Source organism: Gymnodraco acuticeps, unplaced genomic scaffold, assembly GCF_902827175.1.
Source record: "Gymnodraco acuticeps unplaced genomic scaffold, fGymAcu1.1, whole genome shotgun sequence".
In the NCBI taxonomy this organism is placed as follows: Eukaryota; Metazoa; Chordata; class Actinopteri; order Perciformes; family Bathydraconidae; genus Gymnodraco; species Gymnodraco acuticeps.
The window spans coordinates 258,571-282,519 of record NW_022991959.1 but is presented as its reverse complement, the minus strand read 5'-3'; the positions used below and the strand labels follow the sequence as shown (position 1 = coordinate 282,519).

The window sequence follows — 23,949 nt, the reverse complement described above, 5'->3', positions numbered from 1 at the left end:
GTTGATGTGGCGAGGTGTGTGTGCAGGTCGCTGTCATATTCTGCCACTAAATCCAGCAACTCTATGTAATTCCCCTTGTTTGATGAAGTTACACTCTCATCGTGACCTCGGAACGGCAACTCCTGCTTGCCCAAGTACACCACACAATTTATCAGGCGTTTCAAAATTCCTCGGTTCCTCTTCACCTTTTCATTATGAAGGATGACACCCCGGCGTTGTTGCTCATCCAGCTGGAGCTCTATCCTGGTGTCCCCAAATGTTTTAAGCCGAATAGTAGCTCTGAGGTGACCTGAAGCATTCTGATGGCGATGTGCTGATTTGGATAAACTTCCTAAATCAGAATATCCATCTCTGGCCCATGACCCACTGTCCGCACCAAAAAGCATGCAATCCCAGCAGTACAGCTTTTGTTCCCTGGTTGATCCGGTCATCCAGTTGTATCTGGCGTAATTGCCGATATTAAAATGCCTCTCGAACCGTTTGGTTTTTTGAACCAAATTAAGCTGTGGTGTTGGTCGCCCTTTGGTAATTAACTCCAATTTATCCGTGTAACTCATTCTTGAAAAAGACTCGGTTAGTAGTTTCGCAACGATGTCATCACTATCACTAACGTGAGCCATCGTGAATGAACGTATGCTAATTCCGCCTAGCTTGACCCGTTGATATATCACATGCATAAACTTGGCAGCGCAGCGGGCGGAACTTGTCATAAAGTCCGCGATAATAAAGCCCTCCCATTTAGAGGGAAGATATGATTGGTCAATTGTTCTGTCACTTGACATTACTCTCTCGTTGTTTTACTATAGCGGGCCCTCTGTGAATCGCATAGAGGGCCAGACGAGCTTTTTTCATGTAACCCTTCACATTCAAACAGAAACTGAACAGGCAGATTCGAAGGATTTATTTCTTTGGAAATTTTATTTTAAATACAATTAAATCAAGTTTTTTCGGTAAAAATATAACAAAAATTATATTTAAAAAATATATATTTAAAAAAAATAATATATTTTTTAAATGTTTTTAAATATTATTTTTTAGAATATCTTAGGCCCTCACAGAGGGCCTAGAGGGCCCTGACGGCTCGCCACTGTGACTGAATAACAAGAGAAGTCGATTCCAGATGCACCAAACAATTCAAAACTGCAGTGGTAAAATCAAGGTACTGGTAAATAAACCTGACCAAAAATAAACCTGGGATTTTCCACAGCGTCAGTTCTGGTGTTACTAAAAGCATCAACGAGCAGAATGTGAGCCTTTCACAAGCTGAACATAACAATATCATACAACAGCTGGTATACTTTTTTTTTAATTAAGAGGAGCTGAATAACATCCAAGAAAGAGATGGGTACTTACAAATTAAGATTGTTCTTTTATCACGTCCTGCATAAAGCCCATGTGTCCACTTTACATGAGAGCAATGTATGCTTAGTTACAGGGTCATGTGATTATTGTTCAGTGTGAGGCTGGGCTGTGGATGGAGACCCGGGAGTTGTCAGGTGTTTTGGTTACTTTTCTTAGTGCTGTGACACACTGGGTGTGGGTTTCTGAAACTCACACACCTCAGGGAAACACTCTTCAAACAATCTGATGATGAGTCATCAAAACAGGAAGATGGGACATGTCCACCTTTACAAAACAATGAGTTGATCTACAGCAAGTCTGTGTGGAGGGGATCCAGGGAATACTGTTCACATGGGATGCTCTCAACTGATGTCTCGTTTACTAATGTCTTTATATGTTTTTTATGAATTGACATCCTCTCTGTCATAGCGCAGCAGGTTTAAAGCCGGTGTGCAGGACAGACTGATTCCTGAGTTAAATGCTTTCCTCTGTATCTGCGGGCAGGGGCCGCTGGGTGGGAATGCATGTAGTATTAAGCCTCTCAGTGTGAAGCTCTCCTTCAGAGAGAGACCAGCAACATGGGTTACATCTGAAGCAGCTCAGCCTGTTGTCTCTCATATGGTTTCTTGTTTTGGCCATGAGTAAGAATTCAGCTGCTTTTGGGAAACTACCTGCTATATTTTGTATAAATGAGGATGGCCGTCAGAGGGATAGATAGAGCACACAGGTATCAACATTGAGTGCACACTCAAAACCAAAATTATTCTGTTCTGTATTGCTCTATTTGCCTTTTAAATCCGTCTTATGAGTCTTACGGCCCGTCCACACAGCGGCGTGCGTTGAAGCTTCCCATCGCTTCTGCCCATTCACTTGTGTGAATGGGGTGACGTCACTTCTTAGCCGAACTGCATTTTGGGAAGCGACGTGGAGCGTTGCTGGCGTTGGCTTGGCTTCAAAGTTGAGCAATGTTCCAACTTTTTGACGCCTCGAAGGAGGCGTCAGCCAATGAAATCCAGTTTATGCAAATCTGCCAGTACAAGCGCTAGCCAATCAAACCGCGTGTATGCTGGGAGAGACGAACGCAGGTCATTTCCTCATATTCCAAAAAATGGAGGGAAAATTCATTATAGCGGTAGTGAATCACCCGGTGCTGTATGATCAGTCTCTGTTGATCTACCGGGATACAAACCAGAGGAGCGAGGCATGGAGGGAGGAGGCAGAGACAGTGGGTGAAAACTGGTAGGTTTCGCCTGTTTGGGGATTTATATCCAGTTTACTTCGTTTTAACATTACTATTGCTTTGTATGTCGGGGGCGGGAGATTCATGTGATTGGTTGTTGGTCGCGTTGCTCGCAAAAAATCCCCAAGCTTCAGATACGCCCACCTCCAAGCGTCAACGCACGCTGCTGTGTGGACGCTCCGTTATGGTGCGTTTACACCGGACGCGATGCAACTATTTTGCGCGTCGCGATTACATGTAAAGGAAATGCAAAGACGTGACTTGCGTGTTGGGGAGAGCTTCAAATTTGCGCTCTGCTCGCTCCCCATAGCCAATCAGCGGTGAGGATCTCAGCCTGCCGTCACTGACGTTGAATCAGAAAACCAAAACAGCAGCAGTTAGCACACAGAGCTAACATCTCCTCATATCTGTTCAGAGACTGGAGAAAAGTTATAAATGTACAAACCACAGACTTACTGCTTTATTTGTGTCTCGCGTTGTGCCTGTGGACGGAGCAGCTACATGTTAGCTTGATCGATCAGATCTCCATTCAGAAAACACACATTTTAAAAATGTTTCCCTGCCATCTGTACATTCTCCAGATCATGAATTCATGGTTTTTACAAACTGGTATCAGTAGTTACTTCGGCAATATTTGAAAACATGTATTACAATTAAATCATTGTAAAATATGTTCATTTTGTTGTTGGTGGTATCTACCATAGTATCTACATGGAGATAAACCCCGCCACCTCACCAGTGTGTCTTGTTTGAATGGCACAACACAGCTGACAGCCGCGGTCAAACTCGAGCGATTAGAGCGATGTGAATTGTCGCATTAGTCCTTTTGCGCCTGCTGTTATCTAAATGTGTAAGGGCAGCCATTGGGTCAATGCAATGCAATTGGAGGGAAGGAGCATATGGTGCAAGTATCTAACACACATAAGGAGGCCCTATTCTGCTTTTTGGGGTATTCCCTGTCCCTTAGTGTGTTATATAAAATAAAATTCCTGTGATCCTTCCAGAGGGAGTTTCTCTCCCATACATCTTTAAAGTAGATACGCTACATACTGATATACACCTGAACATCAGCAGGAGAGGACTCTTTAAAGTAGAGACACTACATACTGATATACACCTGAACATCAGCAGGAGAGGACTCTTTAAAGTAGAGACACTACATACTGATATACACCTGAACATCAGAGGAGAGGACTCTTTAAAGTAGAGACACTACATACTGATATACACCTGAACATCAGCAGGAGAGGACTCTTTAAAGTAGAGACACTACATACTGATATACACCTGAACATCAGCAGGAGAGGACTCTTTAAAGTAGAGACGCTACATACTGATATACACCTGAACATCAGCAGGAGAGGACTCTTTAAAGTAGAGACACTACATACTGATATACACCTGAACATCAGCAGGAGACTCTTTAAAGTAAGACACTACATACTGATATACACCTGAACATCAGCAGGAGAGGACTCTTTAAAGTAGAGACACTACCTACTGATATAAACCTGAACATCAGCAGGAGAGGACTCTTTAAAGTAGAGATACTACATACTGATATACACCTGAACATCAGCAGGAGAGGACTCTTTAAAGTAGAGACACTACATACTGATATACACCTGAACATCAGCAGGAGAGGACTCTTTAAAGTAGAGACACTACCTACTGATATAAACCTGAACATCAGCAGGAGAGGACTCTTTAAAGTAGAGACACTACATACTGATATACACCTGAACATCAGCAGGAGAGGACTCTTTAAAGTAGAGACACCACATACTGATATACACCTGAACATCAGCAGGAGAGGACTCTTTAAAGTAGAGACACTACCTACTGATATACTCCTGAACATCAGCAGGAGAGGACTCTTTAAAGTAGAGACACTACCTACTGATATACTCCTGAACATCAGCAGGAGAGGACTCTTTAAAGTAGAGACACTACATATACACCTGAACATCAGCAGGAGAGGACTCTTTAAAGTAGAGACACTACATACTGATATACACCTGAACATCAGCAGGAGAGGACTCTTTAAAGTAGAGACCACCACATACTGATATACACCTGAACATCAGCAGGAGAGGACTCTTTAAAGTAGAGACACTACATACTGATATACACCTGAACATCAGCAGGAGAGGACTCTTTAAAGTAGAGACCACTACATACTGATATTACACCTGAACATCAGCAGGAGAGGACTCTTTAAAGTAGAGACACTACATACTGATATACACCTGACCATCAGCAGGAGAGGACTCTTTAAAGTAGAGACACTACATACTGATATACACCTGAACATCAGCAGAATAGGGCCCCTTTAATTTATTGAAAGTGCCGTGTTGCCTGAGTTCTTAATTGAAAAGGTTGCAGTAGGTGATTCTCAGGGATATAGTGAAGCTCACCGGTTGCAGAACATCTTTGTGAGGTTTTCTCAGCCTCAGCAGAGCGGCTGACTGTTGTCTCAGTATTGATGTTTCAGCAGCTGGAAAGCACTGCTGTCCACCGATGTAACACGCTGAAGTGAGAACATAATTAACTGGTTTAGCTGAGCGGCGGTCCGCAAAAGTACACAGTCTGGACCAGTTTCACACAATCATTTCACATTTACTGTTTGCTGCAGCAGTGAGCCTCTCAGCAGAAGGACACCTCAAGAAAATGTCACATGCAATTAAAAGTGAAAGGAGTAGCTCAGGCTGTAAATAATTCAGACAATGGAGCGTGATCTGGAAATTGGCTCCAAATACTGCAGCGCTGCACTTTCCCCTTCACATACCTGGATATTTTAAAGGCTGTTGTGGGAAACTAGAACGGTATCAGTTCCAATCATTACCATATCATACGTCATACTTTATTATTTATTCAAAGGTATCTTTGCATTCATCAAATGTGAGCAAAACTGAGCATGGTGAAAATACAGTTCTTAATGATGTGGGTGAAGCCATATCAGTTCTTGAATTTTGACTTATACTTTTAGAGAGGACATTTCTGAGGGGCTCCCAACAGACACTACTCCCCCTTTGAAAACTGTTTTATTATGTCTTCTGTGAGAAAGTGTGTCCATTAAAAAAAACAGCCGTGATGAACTGATGCCATCAGTCATAGTATAGATGGGATACACAGGCGTATGAATGCAACTAGCATTCAACCTCAAAAATAAAATAAACATTGTTTTTTCATGGAGTTTGGGCCATTTTGCTTCCATAACATGTCCTTTTAAATAGTGTACAGAAAATAGCTACATTTGTATATTTTTGTATGTATATTCTCTTAAAAGCATTAAATAATGCATGATTTGCCTATTGAAACATAATTATTCAAAAAACTAGACTGAAAGTAATCAACTTGAGGAGTTTCACTGTGTTATCCAATATTAGTTTGACCCTGTTCACCTGTAGTCAAATCTCAACTTCAGTAGCACTAATGTCAAACATGCAAATGTATTTCTATCTATATTCTAACGTTTGTTTACTGAGAGGTTTCTCCATATATCCTTCATAGCCTGATTTATGGAACATGTTATTCCTAAAAGATAACTTATATATTTGTTCTCATTTATGGAGTGTTCATAGACATATCCAATATTCCTTCTAGAATATTCCTTCTAGAGAAATATTTTACTGTCACATTTTAACAAACTGTTCTGTTCAGAAATATATTCAAATTAAGATAATGCCAAATTGTCCTCATTTGAAACACCTTTCAGAAGACACAGAAGGCTGAGTGCTGTGATAAAGAGTTCCTTTTAAAAGGAAGTGTAGTGTGTCTCCCTGGTCATCTGTGCAGAGGAGCAGATGCAGGGCAGACAATGGAGACCCCAGTGAGGGGCTTCTGGGACTCAGTCCAGAACCACCAGTGTGTCTGTGTAAATGAAGATAATAACCACTGAATGCTCCCTGACTTCTCCTCTGTGTTCCTCCAGCAGCGCACCAGGTCCGGACCGGCACCTGCGAGGTGGTGGCGCTGCACCGCTGCTGCAACAAGAACAAGATCGAGGAGCGCTCCCAAACTGTGAAGTGCTCCTGCTTCCCCGGGCAGGTGGCCGGGACTACCCGAGCAGCCCCCTCCTGTGTCGACGGTACGCTGCAGAGCAATGCATCATGGGCCGTGATCAGGTTCTAACCAGTCATCAGGATACACTTCTGTCAGGGTTTAGAGCAGAGCAGGGTGGACCCTAATGCAGACTGACTAAAGTTCAACCGAAAATACCTTTAATCAGTAGAGCAGGACAAGGCAAGGCCAAACTAAAGTAACAAAAGCCTCCATAGGATAATCCAGAACAATTCCTCAAACAGGGTCTGACAACAGCTAACAGAGAACCAGAACTCAAACACATGCAGGACTAATCACAAGGACAAGACACCGCTGGGGAGGGGGGACAACACATGGTGAACAGAATCAGTAATCCACAGGAGGGAAACACAGAGACAGGAAGTAACAACAGACATAACACAGGCGGGGGGGAATAGACAGACTGGACACCTTTACTGGGATCATCCATAGGTGTTTTAGCAATAAGTAGATTATCATTACAGTGTATTAAAGGACATTTACATGCCTTCAGTCATGAAGCAGAATGTTCTGTACACACATTTCAGTTAGTATCTCCAGTGCAGAGCATGTGTGTGTCCCAGACAAAAGGTCATGCTCCAGGACACTGTCGTCAAATTTCATGGGATTTTTTCATAAACAATAGTCACCAAGCAAATATTCATATGAATCACATTTCATAATTCAAGCCCAGCGTTAAGGTGAGCAATTATCCCAAACAATTGTTAAACTTTCAGTCCAGATTTCTAATGTTCTTTGCTTGAATTGGATAAAAGCAGTCAACCATGTTAAGCTGATACACTAAATGGATTTCCGCTCTTATAAACAATAATACAACAAACCCGACAAATGATAACATTTTGAGATGAGCAAGGTCTGTTAGAACTTCGGCTAGGGCGGGGCCATCTTCAGTATTCTGATACAGTCAATCACGGGGGATGTTGGTTCAACCACAAAGTGAGCGGCCACAGGACAGACAAAGAGCGAGGAAGGCCACCAATGTATTGCTCCTACTGTAGATGAACAAAATAGCTTCAGAGGTTTTAATCCAAGTGGAACAGTCCAATTTGTATAAACTGCCAGCCTAACCACATGACAAACTCCAGTACTGAAAAGTGGCAATGCAGAAGTTCCTATGCTTAAATGATTTATTGTAGCTCCTCTGTCCAATTGTATAGACATCTATGAAGAAACGACCATACTTCTCAACCTTGTAAAGATGAGTTAATGGTCTTCTTTAATATGGATCAGAATCAGAAATCCTTTATTTGTCCCACAGAGGCGAAAGGTCTATTTTGTAAATGACTGTCCAATTTAGAGTAAAATAGGTGATACAGCTGTGCATGCTCTAGGGCAGTGGTTCCCAACCTGGGGGCGCGCCAAAGATCGCAGGGGGTGCGCCAGGCCTCAGATGATTTGAGGCCGAATATCATATTAAGACTTTTTTATTATTCTCTGTGCTCTACATTACAATAAAGTATAACAAATAATTGATTAATTAATTTGAATACAAATTCAAGTTAGTAGCAAGAGGCATAAAAAGACATAAATGTATAATTCTTTCTTTAATAGAAATGTTTCTTCTGCCCGTAAAGTGTCCAAACCGGGCTTGTCTGGATAAGCGCATTTTTAAAACATAGTCATTGTCCATGCCGAATTCAGTTGGATTATTCGTCGTCACAGTTGCTCCGATCAGATTGGTCTCCTCCATTTTGTAGATTATTTATGACTTTTGAATCCACATAAACACATCGGCAAAATCCGGCTTACTTTGAGCATGTGTTTTAAACAGTTTAATCCCTTTGTGAATTGTTTCCACTTGCGCCGTCCTTTAATTTCTTCATACAGCGGGAATCCAAATGAATGAATCCTGAGTCCAATAACCATCAAAGTCACTCCAATAGTGCTCCTTAATTATGCTTTCATCCTCCTTTAACAAAATACTTCACATTCATCCAGTTTGTGACAGTAGTTGTAGCTTTTTTGAGACTTTTAAACTTGAATTACCGCTAATACTTTTGAAGGTACAAATGTACACACTTTTTCAGATTTGATAAATGTTTTTCCAATTTTCTGTTTTATACAATTGGCCACCAACAGTGCCGAAACATGCACGTTTTTATGTGCACACCGTGAAATATGAGCGAAGAGAAGAAATGCGGATAGCTGGGGAAATGACATCAGTCTCAAGTATGTGTTTCGGGGGGGTTGTCTCCCACATAATGACAGTAATTCTTTAGTACGTTTTTTCAAAGTCAAGCTTGTAGTTGATCAGTCTTCTCTTTAAGGTTCCTTATATATAACTTTGAAGACTGTACAGGACAGTTGTTGGTAGATAGTATGAGCTGCTGCAATAATGTCATAGTAATAACAGTAGTATTGGGGTGGTCTATCTTATTTATTCTGTGAAATGGTTAGGGGTCTTAATTTGACGTTTCATCATGTGACAACATTTTATTGATTCTTTGGACAACAAAACAACATTTTCCGATATGACAAGTCTGCAATGATTTTTATTCAATTAAATGCAGGGTCTTTAAAACAACCATATTATAATTTTCCCATTCAACAAAGTCAGTTACATTCACATCAACTCGCAAAGAGCAACTCAAATATGATTGGGACAATCTGATTACGTGGGTTTTTCCATATATTAAAACAATAAATAAGAAAATAAAAACAACTAAAACAAATATACCCCCTGCAGTTCATTATAAATTGCCACATTTGTTTAATATCTGTTTGAATGTTTAGGAAGGTGGTGGAAATGGTGGACACGTAAATGGAGAATTTGAAAATAAAGGTGTATCTTTAGTTTTTGGTAGCAGCAGTGCTTCCATTTGATTCAGATCAGAATACCTTTATTAGTCCCACGGAGGGGAAATGTGCAACACGAGCCACTGACAGCTTAATGTTACATATGTTAAATATGTGACATGCATTAAAAAAAAGTACTAAGTTATGATATAATACAAAATATAATTAAAAAAAAATAAAAGTTACATCATTTTAAAAAATACACATAAATCAATCAATGTTTATTTATATAGCCCAATATCACAAATGTTACATTTGTCTCAGTGGACTTCACAGTTTGACATCCTGTAACAGTTCTTAGGATTTAGCAGCCATGGTATATATTACACAGTTATTAATGGCATCTATATATATTACACATCTAGCACATATTGCACACAGGTGGTTGGTTACACAAGTTACACAATTTACAAAATACACACCTTGTAACAGTTCTAAGGATTTAGCAGCCAGGTATAAATTACACAGTTATTAACGGCGTTTATATATTGCACATATTGCACATAGTTTGTTGGTATTTAGCAGCAAGGGGTGTTATAGTCTGTGTTGTGGTGTGTGGGGGGTCAACTAGGGGCTGTGCTGGTTGTATAGTCTGACCGCTGCAGGAAGGAAGGACCTGCGGTATCTCTCCGTGTGACAGGTGGGGTGCAGCAGCCTATCGCTGAAGGAGCTGCACAGTGAGGACAGGGTGTCCTGGAGGGGGTGGGACACATTGTCCAGCAGCGAGGACAGCTTGGCTGCCATTCTCCTGTCTCCCACCACCTCCACAGTGTCCAGAGGACTCCCCAGGACAGAGCTGGCCTTCCATTGGTCATTATTATCCTGTCTAATCCAATGAAATTAGACTGGCGTAATGCTGTTATATCAGAATGAACGCTCCCAGTGAATAGTGCCTGCTGCAGGGCCTCACCATCCTATAATCACCTGTGAACGGTATGTAGCGCCCGCTGCCTCTTAATGGCCCCCAGAGATTCTGAGCATGCTAATGAGGGAGCCCGGACTCTGCTCAAGTTCCTGCTTCTCTTTCGTCTGAGAAGCCTGATTTCAGGCTAAACTCCGGACCCAATCATGTTTGACCTATTCCTTGACATTTTAGTATTGACATTTTCTGCAAATTAGCGTTGTGAGCCACTGGCCTCGGTTTAAAGCTCCATGGATGATCTCAGAAGAAAATGTTCAGCACTTAACCTTTTAATTATTCTTTCTTCTACAACCAGGGATTACCTTTAGCCACGCGCTGTGTGTGAGACAAAGTCCTCTTAAAGGAAGACAAATGGACCTCCAGACAGCTGAACTTCAATGGATTTGAATGTGTAATTTAGAAAGGTACAGCAGAAGATAATACCTTTTGACTTAAACACATTTAGTTGTTTATGGTGACTTTGGAAAAAGCGATAAAAGTAAAGAAATCTTTAAAAGATTATTGTATGACTAAACTACAAATGTCCATGTACGTGTTTGTAGTTGAAGTAGTTTACAGGTAGTGGATGGATTTGTGATGTAGTATCTGACAAATAAACACTATGAAGAGTAGGATATTATTTATTTACAAGTGTGCAAGGAATGGCATATTGAATTAAATATAAATATAGATTTAACAGTGTGAAGAAAAGAAAAGATCCTGAAGATTATAAAATACCAATTTCCTTAGATGTGTGTGGTATTACCCTGCACTTACTTAGTAGGCCTGGTTGGCTTTTTTTTAAGACTGTAAATGTATATTGTATAGAGAGAAAAAAATCCATCCAAATCCATAGTTAACAAAATATTTAGTTTGAACAACAATGTAAGTGTAAAAAGGTTAATGTGATATTTATTATTCAGTTTAAATGTGATATGCCACAGTAATTCTGGTCTGTCACTAATAACTGCCCCCTGGCTGCCTAACTGCCCCTGGCTGCCTGACTTACCCAACGGTCATGTGACCGACCATGGCGGAAACTATGAAGAGATTGTGATTCGATTAACTAATAAAGATGCACACAAATTGAAAGATGTGTGTGGGAGAGAAACTCCCTCTGGAGGGAACACAGGGATGTGATCCTTTGCAGACCATTTACATGCACTAACACCTATAGAACACACTACAGGAGGGGGAACACCACAACCAGCATAACAGGCAAGAGAACTCTCTATCTTCTGTACTGTTTTTCAGTGCGCCGATGTGATACTAATGCTTGCAAATGATTGCAATTAAGCAATGCTAGCTTTAATATAAGATGCAAACACACTACTGATCGTAAACGAGCATAGCTCAAGGTTAAAAGCAACCCGTTGTTTCTAACAGCGACAATAAAGAAAATGAAAACAGATCTATTTTCTGCTCCCAGATGTTTTCAGTTTGACAACGGCCCTCGTGTTTTTACAGCATCATTAACTGTTCAATGAAACGTATCCCATGCAGTTAATGTATGTTTGCTTATCAATACTCCCATACAATGTTATGAGAAACCTTTGTGGCTTTTAAATAGCTGTTATAAAACCACCACCTGCTTGCAGTTGACCTGATGCTCACTGCTGCTATAACCTCATGTCATAAAGTATCCATTCTGAGGCGATCACTGCGAGGCTCAGGTGCTCTGTGTGGATTATGATAGCAGTCCTCTTCATTAGCAGAGAACACTAATGCTGCTAGAGTGGCATGTGCAGTGTAGATAATGACCTCTGTAATATGGCAAATTGAAATGGTGTCTGGTACAAATGAGTAGCAGAAGCCTAATGCACTCGTTATGGAGGCAGCTTCCCCTCGGCTCCAGTTCTTTTTCACCCGGTGAACACGTAGATATGTTTGACAAGGATCTCACTGAAGTGTTTGAATACTCAAAATAGATTTACCAAGTGTTGCCAGTCACAAAGCAAACCTTACATCATTTACCTGACAGCTGTCAGAATGTGACGTGTTGAGAAACAGCTATTTGAGGGTTGCTTTATCTCAGGCGGTTGATGCATGGAGCACGCTTCATTCAGACTCTGGGTTTCAATAAAGTTGCAGCAAAACAGTTAGGGGAAAAAGTCATCTTCATTAAAAAAAAAAATAGAATAACAATAAAAGCTGTATTCCTGTAGCAAACATCTAGGGGTAGAACTCTATAGTTTGCACCTGCAATAATTCTGCACCCATCTAACTGCAACCACCTCCGTGATGTCACGCTAGCTTACTCTTTCATAAAGGTGTCTGGTCTGCATGTTTATGTAATTTAGAACTATAGGACATGTTTTATCTTATTTATTATTACATAATTAACGTATTATTTGTTACAGCTGTCAGCACTTTTATATAACACTTGTTGATCCAGATGAAACATCATTTTGGTTTTGCTCATTTGTAAATGTTGGGGTTTACTTGCCCTATGAATAGATTCCCATAAAGTTGATCAGGGTCTTTGAAAGGCAGCGGGCAAGCCACCTGAATAAAGAGGTTCTGAATATGTTCTCTCTGGCGTGTACCCCCCCCAGCCTCGATAGTGGAACAGAAGTGGTGGTGTCAGATGCATCCGTGCCTTGACGGGGAGGAATGCAAAGTCCTTCCTGATCTGAAGGGCTGGAGCTGTGCTACAGGGAACAAGATCAAAACCACCAAGGTAAGTTTAATTAACAAACACTTTCATCTAACAATCTGACCTCTACCAATAGGTTGCAGACAAAAAGTAGATATAGCCACTGTGACTTTTATAGAATACTGTTATCAACTTAGCATTCAGTTTGGAGTTGCCATTGTATTTGTATTTTGGCCAGATGGGGCCAGGGACTATTAGCATAGTAAATGCTAAGTCACTAGCTAACGCAGGCTTGGTTTGCAAACTGGGATGTTAATCTAAAAACAAGCTTAAATCAAGATGTACTTACCGTAAAAGTGTAAGAGTATCTTTAGTATACAAATGCTGAAAAACGCCGTACTAGATATGTCATGATCAGTATCGGGTAATGCTGCCCGTTTCCACGGTGGAATCACCATCTTTCAGAAACATATTGAGCAAGATACAGGTAATGCGGGGGCAGCCTCCATCCAACAGAACACCTTTGAAGTTACCTGGACCACAGTTCTGATGGAATCGGAGCTGGTCTGTGTTCAGTACTGTCCTGATTAGATTAAGGATTGGTTCTATTTCGTCCCTACTGACCACCAGAGGCGGTGCTTTAGCACTGGATACGTCCATCGCGCGCATGCACCGTACGAGTACCAATAACAACAAAGTCACCTGTGACCCACGTGACACCGGCTATATCAGCCAGTGTCATCAGAGGATCTGTTCCTTTTCATCTTCGCGAGAGTACCGTGGCTACAATATTGTAGCCTACAGCGTTCAGTTGGAACGTTTGATTTAAGGATTTCCCTGCATCCAGCTGGCTGCGTGCAGCTTCGCGACTGATCCAGTCGGAGCCGCGGGGTTACCCGTCCTCCAGGAGCTGTTATGTGGCCGGCTGCGCAGAAAACTTCAACGGACAGGTTGGTGTCGGCTTGGTCGGTGACGGCAGTGTTTCTACTCCCTCTCCTAGCTAAGTTGTCCTGATTTCTGTCTTGGTTGCTACCTGGCTTGAACTTTCTGGTGACGGCAGCGTTTCTGCCCCCTCTCCCAGGAGTTGCCCTTGTTGCGCTCTCTGTACTTTTCTGATAGCGCAGCGTTGCGCCAAGCTATTATTAGCATCTTGAGTTCCAGCTTTTGTTGTGTCCTCTTGTTTAGCTAGTTAGCAGTAGCGCAGCTTGGCCTAACCGTGTCCTGCCCGGTCAGCCACTTTGGCTGACGCTTGAGGTAAGCACCGGATTACTCATGCTGTTTTTTCTTTAGAAGCCATGTTTCCTTAGCTTGTGTTTCACTATTTTACTCAACCAGTGAAGGCAATGTTTTCACCCCCGCTCCTGGTAAGAGTGTTTCTTGACTGTGATTAGCAGCCGGCTGGCTAGCTGCCCTGTCAAGCTTCGTTATTTGGTAGCTCTGTGCTTCGTTTACACTAGGTGAAGGCAGTGCTCTCGCTCCCCGCTCCCTCTGCTGGTAGCTCCGTGCTTCGTTTACTCAGCTAGGTGAGGCAGTGCTCTTGCTCCCCGCTCCCTCTGCTAGTAGCTCTGTGCTTCGTTTACTCAGCTAGGTGAAGGCAGTGCTCTCGCTCCCCACTCCCTCTGCTAGTAGCTTTGCGCTTTCGTTTACTCAGTTAGGTGACGGCAGTGCTCTCGCTCCCCGCTCCCTCTGCTGGTAGCTCTGTGCTTCGTTTACTCAGCTAGGTGAAGGCAGTGCTCTCGCTCCCCGCTCCCTCTGCTAGTAACGCGGGTGTAGGACATTACACCCCTCTCGTGTTCGGCGAGTAGGAGCAGGGCTCTACTCCTTCCGTTCAGCAGGTAACTGGTGAAGGCTGTGTTCTCGCACCCCGCTCCCGGTTACGCTGCATCCGGCTACCTACATGATGGCTCATCCATGTAGCGCCTGTATAGCTTCTCTCGAGCCCGAGGATGGCCACGACTGCTGCCCCTCTTGCCTTGGTCTAGAGCATTTGAGGGAGGGTCTCACACAGGACACCTGCATGAACTGTAGCTGCATGCCTTGGGCGCTCAGAGTCGCAGAGGTGGAGCGTCTGGCAGCAACCAACGGACACCTCTCCTTGTCGCATCTTCCCCCAGCTCAGTTCGGCCGTTCCCGGCGACCCGAGGGAGCGATGGCTACAGGTTCGCCCCCCAACAGGAGGACTAAAAACAGGCTGTCCTCTTAGGTGGATCGGTTAGCTGCCGACATCGACACGATGAAGTCGCCTTCATCGCCTCCCTGATTATGGCTCCTGATGGCCTGATGCCAGGTGCCCTCGGCCTCAGTGCAGGGTCACTGACGAACTGCTCTGTAAGGCCTATGACGCAGCGGCACGCATGGGTCGTATCAGGAACTCTCTCTCCCATCTAATGCTGGCCGCCTCCGCCTCTCTGCAGCAGGCTCCGGCTGAGCCTTCTTTGCTGGGCCTCAGTAATGCATCACTGCAGGCTTTTGCTCTAATGACTAGGGAATTGGGACGAGTTATGTCCCTACTGGTGCAGACTCAACGCCAGGTTTGGCTGGCTCATTCACCACTAACGGAGACATGTAGGAGTGTCCTCCGCGGCATGCCAGTCAAACCAGGGGAGCTGTTTGGAGCAGCTGCCCTGGCGACACTAGAGCGTGCTGCCCAAGCTAAGCAGACCAGGCAGCAGCTCTCGGGTCTACGTAAGGCAAGGCAAGGCAATTTTATTTATATAGCACTTTTCAGCATGTGGCGATTCATAGTGCTTTACAGATTAAAAGCAAAAGACATTTTTGCTGTGCCTACACCCAGCAGGCCCAGGGGCCCCTCTAGCAGCCACACTCCGCCACTGGCTTACAGTGGTGGTCTGCGGAGGTCCCAGCGGTCCACTCAACTGCCTCCCAATGACTTTCGTGCCCCCGGTTGTCGGCCCTCTAAGCAGCCCCGTGCCCCAGAGTCTTACCGCCGCCCCCCAAGGGGCCGGGGGGCTAGGCCCTGAAGTTCCGGGGCCGGTCGTCGGCTGATTTCCCCAGCAGCAGCTCAGCTACTGGGCTGCCTGTACTTCCGACCCTTGGGTGGTTTCCATCCTAACCCAGGGATACGAATTGCAGTTCCGACGCCGGCCCGTAGCCTTCGGCCGGGTCAAGATGACAGTTGTCAGCAACCCGGCGAAGGCCTTAGCTCTGGCCCAAGAAATGTCCGTCCTTTTGGCCAAGGGCGCAATCGAGCCAGTAGACCCCCTGCTTCAGTCCGGGGGGTTCTACTCGGCGTACTTTCTGGTGAGCAAGAAAGTCGGCGGATTTCGTCCAGTACTGGACCTCAGAGGAATCAACAGATTCCTGAAGGTGCTGCCCTTCCATATGCTGACCACAGCAGACACCCTCCGTGTTGTCATACAGGGGGAGTGGTTCACAACCGTGGACTTGAGGGACACCTACTTCCACGTGCCGATTGCGTCCCACCACAGGAAGTTCCTGAGGTTTGCCCTTCGGTCTCTCCCTCTCTCCAAGGTTGTTTACCAGGGTCGTGGCGGCAGCTCTTGCACCCCTGCAGGCACAGGGCATGAAGGTCCTGCCGTACCTAGAAGACTGGCTGGTTTGTGCGCCGTCCCGGTCCCAAGTGGCCCAGGATACGGCGCGCCTCTTATGGCACGTAGCCCGGTTGGGCCTGTCAGTAAACACCGGGAAGAGCTGCCTGGTCCCCTCCCAACGGGTCACTTACCTGGGGTTGGTCCTAGCTTCGGTCGCCATGAGGGCCTACCTGACACCTCGTCGTGTGGACGACATTTCCCACCTTCTCCCCATCTTCAGGCTGGGCAAGAGTGTGCCTTACATTCAGTTCCTCCGGCTCTTGGACAGACTGACGGCTGCCTCAGCCGTTGTGCCCTTAGGCCTGCTGTCACTGCGCCCCATGCAGATGTGGCTGAACAGCCTTAACTTGGACGCCAAGTGGCACAGGCACAGGAAGGTCAGGGTGTCGCACCAGTGCCTTCACTCCCTGTCACGCTGGAGAAACAGGGCCTATCTTCTGATGGGCGTGCCCATGGGCGCCATCCCATCCCGCCGGGAGACTGTCACTGTAGATGCATGTCTCTCAGGGTGGGGTGCGGTGTGGCCGGGCAGGACTGTTCAGGGTCTGTGGTCCGCCCAGGAAGGTGCATATCACATCAACATGCGTTAATCGCGTTAAAATAATTAGTGGCGTTAATTTTTTTTTGCGTTAACGCGTTATTAACGCCAGATCCAGAAACCTACAGACAAAGGTTTCGCAGTAATGAGGTTGAACCACAGGAGAGCCCGAAAGAACTTTATGTCCGTTTAAAAGGTCCTTCACAGTGCCCTAAGAGCGTATGTCGATGCTACGGCCTGTATACGGCAGTCAGAGCAGCTCTTCGTTGACATGGCGGCACTAGGAAGGGTTGTGCTCTCTCCAAGCAGTGGCTGTCCCACTGGGTTGTTGATACAATCGCACATGCCTATGGGGCCAGTGGCCGCCCCCTGCCATCAGGGATGCCACTCTAAGGAGCGTCTCAACGTCTTGGGCCGCCCTGACAGGAGTGCCCCTGGAGACCATCTGCGCCGCGGCGTCTTGGGCGTCTTCTGGCACATTCTCCAGGTTCTACTGGGTCAATGTCGCCACCCCCCATCCTTTGGGGCGTGGTCCTGTTGCCAAGCTCCGCTGCTTCCAGCTAGGTGAGTATTTGGTTTCTTCATGACATGGTTGGTATAAGTCATCCAGTGCTAAAGCACTGCCTCTGGCGGTCAGTAGGGACGAAATAGAACAATAGTTACGTCTGTAACTACGGTTCTATGAGACCCGGATGACCGCCAGAGGTAGTGCTTTAGCACTGGATGACTTATACCAACCATGTCATGAAGAACCCATGACATGGTCATGTCACTCAGAATTCTTGTGTGCTCGCGAGAAGATTCTGGGAACAGATCCTCTGATGACACTGGCTGATATAGCCGGTGTCACGTGGGTCACAGGTGACTTTGTTGTTATTGGTACATGCGCGCAATAGACATATCCAGTGCTAAAACACCACCTCTGGTGGTCATCCGGGACTCATAGAACCGTAGTTACAGACGTAACTATCGTTTCACTTTATATTGTTATTTTTCATTGATTTATGGTGCATCTCAGGTGATGTTTAAGAGTTATCCAAAATGATTGTAACTTATTACTTTCAGAAGTGACTTATTTATTAGTAAAATAAGGCATTTCTTTATTTCAAAAGTAACTAGGATGTGTAATGCATTACTTTTTTTAAGTAACAACCCCACTACTGGTCGTGATAGCGACCTGTACTGAGGTAATATAGAAAGTTGACGTAGGCTTCTACACCACCTGTTAGCTGCTGGCCTGCCGGACAGGATGGAGGTATTTCTCGTGGCTCCTCTCAGATCTGGAGGCTGCTCACACATCGACTCTTCAAAGTCAACCGGTTGTCGTCTGGCACTGCCTTCACCTAAAAACAGCTAATGTTCGCAGTCGGTGTTGGGACCCCCAGGGGCCTGTAATCAATGGGCTGCCATGTCTCCTTAGCACTTTCAGGCCACTTTGGGCACCCAACCTGGCCAATTACTCACTCCAATTACCTGCTTTTAACGTTGTAACGTGATGCCGTATCCTTCAGTGTGTTATGACGACCCGTAGACTTCTGCCTCACTCCATGTACTTAATTATTTAAACTGCCGCACCACACCTGCCTGGAGCCGGGAGCCTGGAGCCGGGAGCTATTGATCCAGGGACTGGTCGGGACCTCAACATTGGATACCATATATTTATATATATAAATGTTTTCTTGTTTTTTTTAGTGGCCACGTTTCTGAGAAAGGTCCGTCTAATATCTGTAATTTGAATTTCGGTGAAAGTATGAAAATTAAAAATATTTTCTTTTGTTGTCTTCTTTAACGCCGTGGAAGATTTCCGGAGACAACGAGCAGCTGTGGTAACGTCAGATGCTTCACAGCGGAGTCCAGGTAATAAACCTTTTAAATATATATTTATATCTTCATTTGCTGTGGTCGTATCTTCCAAATGAAAAACTCAGAGAGATTCCCAACTGAGATTATGTCTCATTATTTCTTCATCGTACAAAAAGAATGGATGCATATCAATTACTGTGTAGTGTCAGATTTTCATTTAAACAGAAGAGGCGCATGGTATTATTAACCCGTGTCCCGGTAGTGAGACTACACCACAGATAGTGAGGAGATAGACAGGTGATCCACTAAGACAACAACAACATGTTCGAAGTCTCAGCTTCACCCTCAGATTCCTCTCACACCTTTGAACTCAGCTGGAGGAACACATTTCTAGAAAGCTTTCTGCAGGGGGTCGGGCTTTCTTCTTCACCTCTGCAGAGATTTAGGAGTAACAGCCCAACATAAAGATGGAACCTTTAGCTACACTGACCTCTGCTGCGTATCATACATTCATTTACACACACAGGAAAAACAGTGAGGGTTCACAGAGTAAACAAAGCTCTCACTGGACAGGACACAGCAGCAGGGAGAGAGAGGTTGAGGTCGAATTGTCCAATAATCGGCTCCTATCGTCTTTCCCTATCCACTATTGCTTGACCTCTGAGTGAAACGTCACAGGGTTAAAGAATAGTGGATAGGAGAATTCAAAAGGACTTAGAAAAAGACGACCGGGCTTCAAGAGAATCTGACTGCACTGACACTATCAGACATATTAATGACGCACCAGAGGATGTTCTTAATGTGCGTCTGCTGGGAGGAAACTACAGTTCTCTGTATAGAGGACTACTGGAAGACATCTAGAGACTTTGCACCGTGCTCTGATGGTGTTGTTCTATGCTTTATGAACGTGGACAACAGTGATATATTCTTCATTAGGTTGGAAAAGAAACTCGGTCAGTGACAGAGCCCAAGAAACAGCGGCACAACGACACCAAACATGGAGCAAAGTACGCTGACCTCAGCCACCAAAAGTCAAAGAACCAAAAGGCAGCCGCTTCCTCAATATATATATGTATATATACATGGATTTATATTTAAAGTACTGGTGTTACGGTAATTGCAACGTTAAAAACAATAAACCGGCAAATTAATTGCTACGTCGCATTATCTAGATCCTCTGTCTCGAGCCTACCGGGCCTTCTAGAGTACCCTGGAACCGAGGGAAACTCTGAAAGAATACGCCCATTGGCTACAAATCAATATATGATTGGTTGATCAAACTGTCAAGGATATTCTTCCCAGAGACCCAGAAAAATATCTGATTAGTTGCATTTTTTTTCTAACACAAAACCACTGAAATGCGTAGTGCATGGACCGAGAAGCAGTGGCGGTTCTAGACCAATTTGACTGGGGGGGCCACTGGGGGGCCAGTTATTTAAATGCAGGACGAAAAAGAGAACTAGACAGTATGAAGTAATTGCGCATAAGAAAACAATGCAATACAGTTATTGGTATTTGTTTCAGTACACTTATTTATTTCAGATAGATCTTATAGTTATTACTGTTAGCTTCAGCTTAAGTTATAGTACCATTTTTGCACTAACACCATATCATATTTATATAAAAATAAAGGCAATGAACAGTTACATCTCTACTTTACATCTACAATTACACGGATACAATAGTTTAACTCACCTTCAATTATCGTGGTAGTCTCTCGAAACCAGTCTTTCTTGGATGCAACAGCCTCTGATGATCCGAGATGAAAAGTGTTTGTTTTTCGCGCGCTTCAGCCGGACAGTGAAAGTGAGTGCACCGCTCTAATGGGTCCTGAGTGCACCGCTCTAATGGGTCCGACTAGAATGACAAATAACGTTAGTTCCGCCTATTCCGTCATTCAATAAATCGTGTAATAAATCATACATTTTTTTCACTTTTTTCCCTTATCATTTTTAGGGGGGCCACAGGGGGTCAGAGGTCAGTGTTAGGGGGGCACTGCCCCCCCCCCCCCCCCCCCCCCTAGAACGGCCCCTGCCGAGAAGGACAAACAAATCAAAGTAACACTGTATTATTACAGATCAACACAGATACGATTCTCATTTATTCATTTTATATACATTTTATTTATATAATTAAATCGATTTTTTGTTTGTTTTATCTGAGTGTTCCAGGGTATTCTCTGAATACCTTGAAGGCCCTGACGGTTCAGCACTGAATGTATGTAATATATTACATTTGATATATGGATATTTATTTAGTGTTAAAGTTTCAATTGAGTTTGACACCCCTGATCTAGAGAGCCTGAACAGCTTATATCATGGCTGCCACTGATGTTCTTCTGGGTCATTTCACTCCGTTAGTAACGTTCCTAAGCTCAACACACAACTCCATTTGTCTCTAGGCTCTAGGCTAGCCGCTAGCACAAGCAGCTCTACTTGTACATGGTAGTGAGAGGTTACCATCTTTTGGACTTTAAAAAAAACGATATCATTAAGACAACAATCTCTGAATCTTTAATAAATTACTTTCATGCACAAATGAAAGACCCAATTTGATCACTTAAATGGATGGAAATAAAATAATAAGTGAGACATAATTAAATTGTAAAGGAAGTGTCGAGGAAGACAAACAAAAAAACGAACCATCAAGAAGAACCACAATCATGATCCTTATCCATCGGCTGTAATATAACAGCAGCCTTTGTTTTTATGCAACATAACTATGTTGCCTTTACAAAAAACGTGTGGCTGGCATGTTTCAAATACAGTCTTGTTCCTATGAACACATTCAGTCCACCTTCAAAATGTATGTGTTCATTTTTCTTGGAGAGGCAGCATATCAATTTCTTCAATATAGATGTATTTGATGATCTCTATCAATGGTAAAGGGAGCCTAGGGTTTTACACCTTTTGAGTAATGTCTGACAGCAAGCAGATTTGCCATAAGCGTTTTATCTTCATCACTTCAGCACTGTCAAATAAAACAGGATAATGAGTTTCTGATTGCCTCTTCTAAAGTGGTGGGACCTTTTCCAATAAGAGATCAATGTAGACAATGGGACCTAAAACACTATGAATATTTCTAAAAGACAGAATAATTCTTCCCTCTGGCACGAACTTCAGTGGCATAAAATCATATTCATCAGTTTCCATGTATTCTATATCTTAGACTCTGTGCACTCTTGGCCTCTCAATGGAAAATAGCATGCCTCTTCCTTCAAACATTGAAGTTAAAATGGGAATTCTTCTTTCCATGGTGTCTGAACGTGTCTATTGAGTATATGAGTATTTCCATCCATGAAGTACTTTCCATTTCCCTCTCTGCCTCCCACTGAGGAGGAAGCACGAGTCCTGATGGGAACACTCACTGCACAGCGCCAGAAACAGGTTGTGTTACAGAAGAAGGTGTGACAAATATTCATAGATGGGGAGAATTGTAACCCCAGGAGGAAACTGGGAGAGGGAAATGAAAAACAAGAGTCCCCCAGGAAAGATCGCAGGGTTGGTGATCACGACAGGGCGGAACCAGAACATACGGCGGTGATTTACACTATTCATCTGGCTTGTTTTCAGGAGTAGAAGATCTTTGTCACTTTTGCCAAACATTTAAAAAGTGTTATCCCTTATTGCCACCTGGATCAGTGCAGCGTCACTGTGACTACCCAATGAGTGAAACACTCTTTGCCCTGTGAGTTTCTAACAGATACACACCGTAGTATCAGGTGAGTGTGTCATATTATTATTGAACGACGTCTCCTCCTACCATTCTGTGTTCGCCCTGAGGCAAATTCCCGTGCTACCATTCAAATGAACGCAGTGACAACTTCACATTTCCTTCACAAGCAGTCAGTTTAAATGATGCTGAGAAAGTTAAATCTGCAGCTCAAGCCTTCCTTTCTGTTTTACGGATAACCCAAGCAGTTTCTCAACAACAAATATTGGATATTGCACCTTTAGACTTGCCATACCATGAAAACCCCAGCTTCCGTTGTTACAACACAAACATATTACAGAGAAGGGGTCTGCGGTGTGCCAATTACACGCTGAAATGCACAAGCACGAGCTGTGCACCTGCTGTGTGAAGTCTGTCAGAGAGCCTTACTCCAGGCACTAAATGGAAATACATCTTTTACCAGTTAAATTAGCACTTGTCAGCCACCAATTAAACAAACGCAACACCCACAGAAGACTTGGTTTTCCTCTCGGTATTTTTAGCATTGTGTCACACAGTCACTCAAATACTGTTAATGAAGCCCCCCCATCCCGAAGTGAGACACAGTGTAGATCCATCTCTGAAGACATATTCTCTTCTGACAGGAAGCGTCTCCGCTCTTTGTCTTTCAGCGAGGAGTTATTCTCAAATTAGTAGCACATTAATCATGGCGACAGCTGAGAATGTAAATGACTGTTAAGGGAAGAATGTATGACAGGCTGGTCAGAGAGCGCTGCGACATCTTAGATGTATGGTAACTCTTTACCCAGGCTTTAATATGGTTATGCAGGCTATTCTGTCGAGTGATGGCCTGATGGCTTTTGGATTGTTTTGCTTTTCTGCATAATGGGGGGTGATGCGTGACAGTGCAGAGTGGCGCTGCTGATGCGGCCTGTTCTGTGTCAAACGATCCATTTGTGAATCAATCCAACCAGGCTGTCAGAACTGTCTGTTTCCTATCAAAAGTTCAGCTTCCATAATGGAGCCGTACAAGTTCGGGGAAGGCTTCCCAGCGTCCGTCAAACAGAGGTGGCAGCTGACGGACGCTGGGAATCGATCGGACGTTGTTATAAAGGCTGTGATGTTATGTTCCTCTGAGTCTTCTCCTGAATGTGCTTTTGGAGGAGCAGAGGAGCTGCCACTCACCGCTGGTCTTCATGACAGGCAATTTAATCTCAAGGAGAGTGGAGGTCTTCAGAGTATCTGACAGCCTCAAACCAAGAGAGAAAACCCCTAGTTTGGAGCACAAACCCAACTCACCAGCTTCCTTCATTCTAGATCCTGACTCTAACAGATGGATCGATGTGCTCATCGTGAAGACAATAGAAGTATTTTATTAGATACTGGGGGATTTCCACAACCTGACCT

The 23,949-nt window shown here is 44.0% G+C and overlaps 1 protein-coding gene across 2 annotated transcripts in view; it reads left to right on the top strand.

Moving 5' to 3' along the window:
- Positions 1–23,949, top strand: part of LOC117536011 (chemokine-like protein TAFA-2) — a 101,582-nt gene that overhangs the window by 74,736 nt on the left and 2,897 nt on the right. Inside the window, exons 3-5 of one of the 2 annotated variants that reach the window (XM_034200716.1) lie at positions 6,516–6,671; positions 12,917–13,040; positions 18,858–18,924. In XM_034200716.1, coding sequence (XP_034056607.1) covers positions 6,516–6,671; positions 12,917–13,040; positions 18,858–18,897 — 320 coding nt within the window. In that variant the 3' untranslated portion in view covers positions 18,898–18,924. Of the gene's footprint in view, positions 1–6,515; positions 6,672–12,916; positions 13,042–18,857; positions 18,925–23,949 lie in introns of both variants that reach the window. The other variant, XM_034200717.1, reaches the window with a different exon arrangement.